Below are 9,223 nucleotides of genomic sequence, written 5' to 3'. Positions count from 1 at the left end.
AGGGGCAGAAAGGGAAATAAATCAGTGCATCTAGAAGGAAATCACGTGAGCTCAGGTGATGGCAACTAACAGCATCTGCAATCCATTAGGAGCAGATTCTAGAAGGTCATCAACTACCATAAAAGGCAAGGAAAAACAGCAAGAATAAGCAGGGAAAATTCTAGCTTACCTGGGAGAGAATGAGCCTCTCGAATAGCTCATATCTTTTGTAATTTTTCTTTGTTCAAATTCCTTTTATTGTTAACAGTCAACTATATTCAATCAAATTTCCAGTATTATTCCTTTTGAAGTCACCAATTATCTTTTCACAGATCTTTTCCTATCATTTTGGTATCAAAGCACCTTCCTGGGAAATGACTCTCATAGACCGCGTCGGAGTAATTTTGGGACGGATGGATGAATTGCAACAAGGACTATAGACGGGTCTCGACTCACTTCGATCAGATTTGCGGGGACAAATTTCGATTATGATGGAGAAGTTTAACTGGCTGATGAACAAGTGGGAAGATCAGGAGAGAAGTCGGAAAGGGAAAATGGATGAAGGGGTTCAGGCAGCGGATATGACCCCCAGTTCGAAGAGTAGACAAGAATTAATGGAGGCTCGTCGAGGAGTGGAGGGTATTGGCGGTGTGGGAGGAATGTGGAGGTCAGAACAACGAAGCAGAAAACTGGAATTATCGGTGTTCAACGGCGAGGACCCAGATGGGTGGATCTTTAGGGCTGAAAGATATTTCTCCATTAATCAAATGGGAGAAGAGGAAAAAATGGAGGCTACAGCGGTGTCTTTGGAAGGAGAAGCCCTAGCATGGTTCGAGTGGGAAAAAAAGAGGCGGAAATTGCAGAGATGGGAGGAGCTTAAATTATTGATACTGAAGAGGTTTCGACCATCTCATGAAGGAACATTGAAGGAGAAATTCTTAGCACTCCGGCAAGAAGGCTCCGTTTGAGAATACCGGAGGCGCTTTGAGACCTTGGTAGCTCCTCTCGATGTGGTGTCAGAGGCGATTTTGGAAGGGAATTTCATTAATGGATTGAGACCCGAAATAAGGGCTGAGGTGCGGCTTTTGAGGCCCAAAAACTTGGGCCAAATGATGGAAGTGGCCCGAAGAGAGGAACCAAGCACTTAAAATGGCCCAAGGAGGATTTAGCCCACACAAAGGCAAAGCCAGCAATGACAACCTGATTGCGAGCTCCCCTTCGCACTCTCTCCCAAAATCGCCACTGTCCATGGGCTCTCGGGCGGTCTTCACTGGTAAAACCTCTCCACCCATGCACTTGTCTTTCAAGCGGCTCAGTGAGGCCGAGTTGCAACTTAAAAAGGAGAAGGGACTATGCTTTAGATGTGACGAGAAGTACACAGTTGGGCATAAATGCAAGAACAAGGATTTGCAAGTATTGATAATACAAGATGGAGAAGTTCCGGAAGCTGTAGAAGAGGAGTGGATTGTGGGGGAAAACGGCAGTGATAAGGAGGTTGTTGAGTTGGGGGAAATGGTGGAGCTGTCCATGAATTCGGAGGTCGGCTTGACCCCACCCCGCATCATGAAGATCAGAGGCGAAATTCAAGGACAATCGGTGGTGGTTCTGATCGATTGCGGGGCTACCCATAACTTCATTTTGACAGAGTTGGTGCAAAAGTTGGGACTCCTTAGAACCGCCACTACCGGCTACGGAGTAATCATGGGGATGGGTCTCGCGATCCAAGGAGCAGGAGTGTGTAAACAGGTGGTGTTATCACTTCAGAACATTGAGGTGGTTGAAGATTTATTGCCAATTGATTTGGGCAGTTCAGACGTGATCTTGGGTATGAAATGGTTAGCTAATCTAGGCGGCACACAGGTGAATTGGAAGGAGCTAACCATGAAATTCAGCATGGGAGGCACATCTGTCACCTTATGCGGTGATCCCAGCCTCAGCAAAACCTTAGTCTCCATGAAGTCAATGATTAAAGCGTTGAGAGAGAGTGGTGAAGGAATGTTACTGGAACTAGGAAACATCAATGCTAAGGAATTGCAGGCGGGAACACCATTGGTTTTGGAAAGGGTACTCATCGAATTCTTCGGGGTGTTTGAAGAGCCCCAAGGCCTACCACCTAACTGCAGTCGAGATCTATTGTGTTGCAACCAGGAGCAGCACCAGTAAACGTAAGACCTTATCGTTACCCATAGGTGCAGAAGAATAAATTAGAAAGATTGGTCCGAGAGATGTTGGCAGCAGGCATTATCAGACCTAGCACTAGCCCCTTCTCCAGCCCGGTGATATTGGTCAAGAAAAAAGACGAAAGTTGGCGTTTTTCTGTGGACTACCGGGCGTTAAATCAAGTAACAGTGCTGGACAAGTTTCCTATTCAAGTTATTGAAGAGCTCCTGGATGAATTGCACGGAGCAGCAATGTTTTCCAAGTTAGATTTGAAGGCCGGTTATCATCAGATTCGGGTAAAGGAAGGAGATGTACCGAAGACAGTGTTTCGAACTCACGAGGGGCACTATGAGTTCCTTGTTATGCCGTTCGGACTTACCAACGCCCCAGCCACATTTCAGTCACTTATGAATGAGGTCGTTAAATCACAATTAAGACGTTTTGTCTTAGTTTTTTTTTATGACATACTTGTCTGTAGTTGTAGTATAGGGGAGCATTATGAGCATTTGAAATGTGTGTTGTCCTTGTTGGCTAGACATAAATTGTATGCCAACAAAAGAAAATGTCAGTTCGGGCAAGAGGAGGTTGAATATTTGGGGCACATTATATCAAAAGCAGGGGTATCAGCAGACCAGACCAAGATCAAGGCACTGTGTGACTGGCCTAGCCTCAGGAATCTCAAAGAACTTCGTGGATTTTTGGGGTTAACTGGATACTAGTGGAGGTTTGTGAAGGGTTATGGCCAACTAGCTTGGCCGTTAACCGAAAGGTTGCGGAAAAATAATTTTTACTGGGATGAGATGGCAGAGGCTGCGTTCCAAAAACTGAAGGAGGCGATGGTTACGGTTCCAGTACTAGCCCTACCAGATTTTAGCAAACCGTTCATCGTGGAAACTGATGCTTTTGGGCATGGACTTGGGGCAGTTCTGATGCAAGAGCGGCGTCCCGTGGCTTATTTCAGCCATGCGTTAAACCCACACAGCCGAAGCAAGTCAGTATATGAGAGGGAGTTAATGGCCATTGTCTTCGCGATTTAAAAATGGAGACATTATCTCTTGGGACAGAAGTTTATTGTGCGGACAGATGAGAAAAGCTTGAGGTTTCTGTTGGAACAAAGAGTAGTTAACCCAGACTATCAAAAATGGTTGATTAAGCTAATGGGTTATCACTTCGACATACAATATCGATCGGGCCTCGAGAACAAGGCAGCTGATGCTTTGTCCAGGGTAAATCCAGCGGTTGAACTGATGGCAATAACCATCCCAAGGGTGCTGACACTAGACAAAGTAATAGAAGAAGTAAGGGCAGATGAAAGTCTGGGGAAAATACTGAAAGATACAGAGGCAGACCAGCTCTCACATTCGGGGTATTCCGTGTCGCACGGGCAGTTATTATACAAGGGGAGACTGGTGGTGCCAAAAGAGTCTACCTTGGTGCCTCTACTGTTGCAAGAATACCACGATGGGAGTATTGGAGGTCACTCAGGGGAACTCAAGACCTATAGGCGGCTGGCAGCCAATGTTTTCTGGAAGGGGATGAGAAAGGACGTCCAACAATATGTCCGCCAGTGTTCGGTTTGCCAACAGAATAAATACTTAGCATTATCACCAGCGGGAGTTTTGCAGCTGCTACCCATACCTGATCGAGTGTGGGAAGAAATTACTATGGACTTCATCGAAGGGCTGCCTAAGTCTGCAGGTATGGACACCATCTTAGTAGTTGTGGACCGACTAAGCAAGTATGCACATTTCTTGGGTTTGAAACACCCTTTCACGGCTAGTATAGTGACCAACTCATTCATTAAAGAGATGGTCCGTTTACATGGGGTGCCAAAGTCCATAGTATCCGACCGTGATAAGATTTTTATGAGTAAGTTCTGGGAGGAATTGTTTCGCCTGCAGGGCACACTAAGCTCAGTAGAAGCACCGCGTACTACCCTCAGTCCGATAGGTAGTCCAAAGTGGTGAATCGGACGCTGGAAACATACTTGCGTTGCTTTGCATCAACCAAACCGCGAGCCTGGTTTACTTGGCTTCCATGGGCAGAACTATGGTATAACACTTCGTATCATGTATCCTCTAAATATACCCCATTCCAGATTGTCTATGGAAGGGAGCCGCCTCCATTAATCCAGTTTGAGAAGGGTTCGACTGTAGTCTCAGCTATAGAGCAACAGTTGCTGGAAAGAGACCTGGTTTTAGAGGAACTTAAGGCGCAATTACTTAAGGCTCAGTCTAAAATGAAGCAAAGTACTGATGCTAAACAACATGAAGTACATTTTGAGGTGGGCGACCTGGTCCTCCTCAAAATTCGGCCGTATAGAAGAAAATCTTTGGCCAAGTGTCCAAATGAGAAGCTGGCCCCAAGGTTTTATGGACCCTATGCAGTGACAAAGAAGGTAGGAAAGGTGGCATACCGACTCAATCTACCCCGCACAGCCCAGATTCACCCAGTGTTCCATGTTTCCCAGTTAAGGAAAGCAGTAGGAACCTTTCAATCAGTGGAGGAACTATCTTCACAACTAAATGAGGAGCTCGAAATGCTGGTGGAACCCGAGGCAGTACTTGGAGTGAGGCCTGGAACTGGGGAAAACATACGCGGCCAGGACATCCTGATTCAATGGAAGGGAATGCCTCCCCTGGAAGCAACATGGGAACCCTATGATTCAATTGATCAGCAATTTCCCTCCTTCCACCTTGGGGACAAGGTGAGATTCGAAGGGGAGGGGTATTTGAAGGCTCTTTGGGGGGTGGGGGGGGGGTGGGGGGGGGGGGGGGGGGGGGTAATGATAGACCACCAATTAACGTAACATATGCAAGACGGGGTCAGGCGAAGCAGGGCAGGGGCAGAAAGGGAAATAAATCAGTGCATCTAGAAGGAAATCACGTGAGCTCAGGTGATGGCAACTAACAGCATGTGCAATCCGTTAGGAGGAGATTCTAGAAGGTCATCAACTACCATAAAAGGCAAGGAAAAACAGCAAGATTAAGCAGGGAAAATTCTAGCTTACCTGGGAGAGAATGAGCCTCTCGAATAGCTCATATCTTTTGTAATTTTTCTTCGTTCAAATTCCTTTTATTGTAATCGGTCAACTGTATTCAATCAAATTTCCAGTATTATTCCTTTTGAAGTCACCAATTATCTTTTCACAGATCTTTTCCTATCACTCACAAATGTTGCTCGAGTATGACATAAATATAATCACCCAGATATCTTCACTGTCTTCCCTTGTAACTAATGCGTCCATCTGATTAATAGACTGAATAATTACCAAAGAATAATGATTTTTATACTGAGGTAGCCGTTATGACAATGCTCATTGAAATTTCTGTGCATGAACCAGAAATAATTAGTCTTGCTCATTTCCTGACAGAATGTGGGCATGTGCAAAAGGTGCAGGATCAGACAAGATTTATATCTGCGGGAAAAATCAGTTACGTGGTTCTGAATACGGCATAATGCCAGACAGAATCGAAATGGGCACCTTCATACTTGCTGCTGCAATTACTTGATCTTGCATCCCTCTATCACACTAGCTTGTTAGACAAGCTCTCAGGTGCTGGCTGCAAAATATTTCCCAGGCATAGCAATCTGAAGGTATAAAAACATTTGTTGAGTCTCTCCCTCACCCACCACACACACACACACATGCACGCTCACACACAACAGGCATGAATTCTGATAATTAATGGATTTGGTACTCCAGCTTTCTGCAATCCCCGCAAGTAAGGGAGGTGACTTGCGAGGCTTCAATGTTAGAACCCAACCGTACCCTGGACTCCCAACAGATCTCCAACCCCAGACCATGGCTTTGCTTTCAAGTTCAAGCATTATAGAAGAATCTGTGTTTGAAAATCACATGGGTCATGGTATTTGAACTCAGTGATGCGAATCATTCAGTGATTATTTACCTTCCATTTTCTTTTCAGCATCAGCTGCCTACGCATAATTGCTACTATACTTTTAGAATGAATCTATGGAGGTTTTTATCAAAAAGTTTCTGCATGAACGGCTCTCTGGAGTTTGTAAGACATCATTTGATGCACGTAAAGTTGGGTATATCTTTGACCTGCTGATGTTTTATTTTGGATCTCTCATTTTCAGTAAGAGAATTACAGAAGTTTGGAGCCAAACTTGAGGTTTGTGGAAGTACTGCATTGGTTTTTGGCAAAGAGAATGGAAGGTTAGTTCTGTGTGCTTTTGACTAACCATAAAGAACTCGTTCTTCTATGCACATTCATATAACAAAAACTATACTGAAGTTTGATTCACTAATTGTCTTTTGGCAGACACTTTTCTGGTAGTCGTGTTGCTGCTACCGATTTAAGAGGCGGAATGTCATTGGTTTTAGCCAGGCTCGCTTCAGAAGGAACCACAGAAATTAGTGGAATTTCACATATTGATCGAGGTTATGAGAATCTGGAGTCCAAGCTTTGTCTCATAGGAGCTGATATCAAAAGACAGGATCTTAATAAAGGCCATGCCAGCAATTTTAGCACGCCTGTTCGCACGTCTATTACCGAATCAACATACGACATATAGGCATTAGTGCTAATCACTCAGGTGCACTAACCTACTGACCCATCGATATTTGAAAGATTACAATGTGTTTAGTAAGGCATATTTGTTACTTTTTGAGAGCATTTGGTTTAGATTTTTGCTATATTCCATGTGTAAACAGGAAGAAAGAGACTTGTACAACTGTATTTTACATCTATGCTAAATATGTTGCGCACGGGAATAAGATCAAACGAATTTATTCATAAAGTTTGTTTTCGAGTAACAGGTTCAGAGCAAAACAGTGACCACAATAGCATAACATAATGAATCCCAACAGCCTTATTCTCATACAATGGGTGCCTTCATATATCCCAAATGTGTTGAATTTGCAACTTTGGTTAGTGTCTTCAAGTCATAGACAATCCAACACCTAGAGTCAGTTTGGTGATAGAAATAGCCCACACACTTGCAATCTGTGGTACATTTGTTTGAGCATTGGCCCCCTGATATTGGCCCATTTCCTCTTGTATACTTAGTTATGAAATGGTCAACCCCTTCCAATTTGTAGAACTTAATATCTTTTGCTTTGCAAGACGTTATCTTTGGAGGCTCACAATTCTTGCTCCATCCCATTAGCCCATTTGGAAATGGACACGCAACACATTGGCTGTCCTCGCATAGTCCGAACTTTCCGCACCTCTCCGGCAACTGGCATTCGTCACCGGAATCTCTAGAGAAGAGTGTAAAAGTCACCTCCCATGCACTGTAATCTACCTTGTCATAAAATGTGTAGGCTTTTAGGGTGCCGTCGATCCCCAGTCGAAGATATGTTAATGTGCTGTTGTATTTAGGCCTAGATAAAATTCGAGCCCCTCCATTTGGGTACTCTAGTTTTAGTTCATATGCGTAAGCTTCCCGTGTCTCGGGATCACTAGCGAATTTTAAAGAATTTAGAGTGTTATTTCCGGTCGAAAGATAATCTGCAGAGTCGAAATATATCATAGGAGCCTGTGCATTGTTACTCTTGTAATACATGGCAAAACGTTTGGGTTCCAATACCAAACTATATGGCCCATCCTTATTCTCCTTTTCAGAAACCCGACCCACGAGCTTGTTTGGGCCTCCTACCCGAAGAGATTGGCCTACCAACAAAGTGTCCGTAGGAGAGTCAAAACTTTGCCATACAAAGTTGCCCTTGGAGTCATAGAGAACCATGTTACCATTTGGTAACAACTTGAACCCTACAACGCCCTTGTTCACCGTCATGGATTGCCATGCAATATGACCATTGGCATTGGCCAAAAGTAGGTTCCCATCAGTGCCCAAGGAGAATGTGGCATTTTCCCCGACAGGGCTTCCTCGATTGGCTTCCCAAACCCATCGCATAAGTGATTCAGAACGCACAGTGCCCATTCGCAAAGATAATGTATAAGCACCGGGCGTTGTGTTATAGAAACAAAGTTGAAAGGGAGTACTTGAAATCGACAGGACTCGATAATTGACACCATATTCAACAATGTAATCTCCAAATTCACCTTCATTGACAAACTTGAAGGTTTCTGAATCAGGAACTACTGCTTGAGCAATGAGAGAAAATGCAAAGAACAAGAAAAGAGCAAATAAGCAAGAAGAAGACATCCTATAAGTTGATAATACATTGGTATCCTACCCAAACTTTCTATATATATAGAGAAGAATAATAATATTATACTCATTGCAACTTGTCATTTGTCAATAATTACACATGCAATGCAATCTTGGTCAAAGGAGAATTATGGTCAAAGTAGATCTGCCCTCCTTAAAATAATAACAAGTGGGTTTCTCGATTAGTTTTTGAAACACGCTTTTGGTATAATTTCATGCGAAGGGGCCCTTTTTGGGTAAGGATAGCGAGAGAGGGTATGTACTGGAAGTCACTATATGTGGGAATTTTTTAAGCAGCCTTGAAAGTGTATCACGATCTATTCAAGACAATGACTTTTTATAGACGTCATTAACTATGTCATAAAAAAAAAATCTTAAAATAATAAAGATAATTAGAACAAGATATCCTCTATTGTTTGCATTCATTATGCAAACGTCTTTATCGTTTCAAATTGGCAATTGCACCTTCATTTTAATATTTTCTTATGGAGTTAGTCATTTTCGTCTCATTCTATCAATTCCTTCTGTTAAATATGAGTAATTGGTGCAAAACAACACTATCGTCTGTCTTCATTGCACAAATTGTCTCTGTCGTTTCAATTTTAGTATTTGGACCCACAGATAACCTTTTCTTTGTGCAAAAAGTCATTCTCATCTATTTTATCCATCAAAAAATTCTAAGATCTATAATTTACCATCCTCTTTAAATAAACAAATAGAAAGAATATAAAATAAATAAATAATTGTAGCAATGTACCAAACTTTTTTGAAAAATTATAAACGAATTTCATGTAAAACTATTTAAAACGTACCAACAAAAGAAAAACATTTCATCTTATCAATTAATCCCACCTAGTACTATCCCTATCCTCTACTCTCCACAACCACCAAAATAATTAAAAAGATAATTATAAGTATAAACAGAGTAAGAAAAGAATTT

The 9,223-nt window shown here is 42.7% G+C and overlaps 2 protein-coding genes across 3 annotated transcripts in view; one reads left to right on the top strand and one right to left on the bottom strand.

Annotated features, from left to right (window-relative positions):
* LOC111395572 (UDP-N-acetylglucosamine 1-carboxyvinyltransferase-like) overlaps positions 1 to 6,788 on the top strand; it is a 14,610-nt gene extending 7,822 nt beyond the window's left edge. The window contains exons 2-5 of one of the 2 annotated variants that reach the window (XM_023021611.1): positions 5,513 to 5,736; positions 5,846 to 6,008; positions 6,244 to 6,322; positions 6,429 to 6,788. In XM_023021611.1, coding sequence (XP_022877379.1) covers positions 5,945 to 6,008; positions 6,244 to 6,322; positions 6,429 to 6,681 — 396 coding nt within the window. In that variant the 5' untranslated portion in view covers positions 5,513 to 5,736; positions 5,846 to 5,944 and the 3' untranslated portion in view covers positions 6,682 to 6,788. The other variant, XM_023021610.1, reaches the window with a different exon arrangement.
* A 92-nt stretch (positions 6,789 to 6,880) lies between these two features.
* Positions 6,881 to 8,277, bottom strand: LOC111395571 (epidermis-specific secreted glycoprotein EP1-like). The gene has a single exon (XM_023021609.1). It carries the CDS (start codon positions 8,275 to 8,277, stop codon positions 6,985 to 6,987), a length of 1,293 nt encoding a protein of 430 aa, XP_022877377.1. The 3' UTR covers positions 6,881 to 6,984.
* Between the last annotated feature and the right edge of the window lie 946 nt (positions 8,278 to 9,223).

Source organism: Olea europaea, chromosome 6 (assembly GCF_002742605.1).
Source record: "Olea europaea var. sylvestris chromosome 6, O_europaea_v1, whole genome shotgun sequence".
NCBI classification, from domain to species: Eukaryota; Viridiplantae; Streptophyta; class Magnoliopsida; order Lamiales; family Oleaceae; genus Olea; species Olea europaea.
This window is presented reverse-complemented; position numbering and strand designations above follow the sequence as displayed.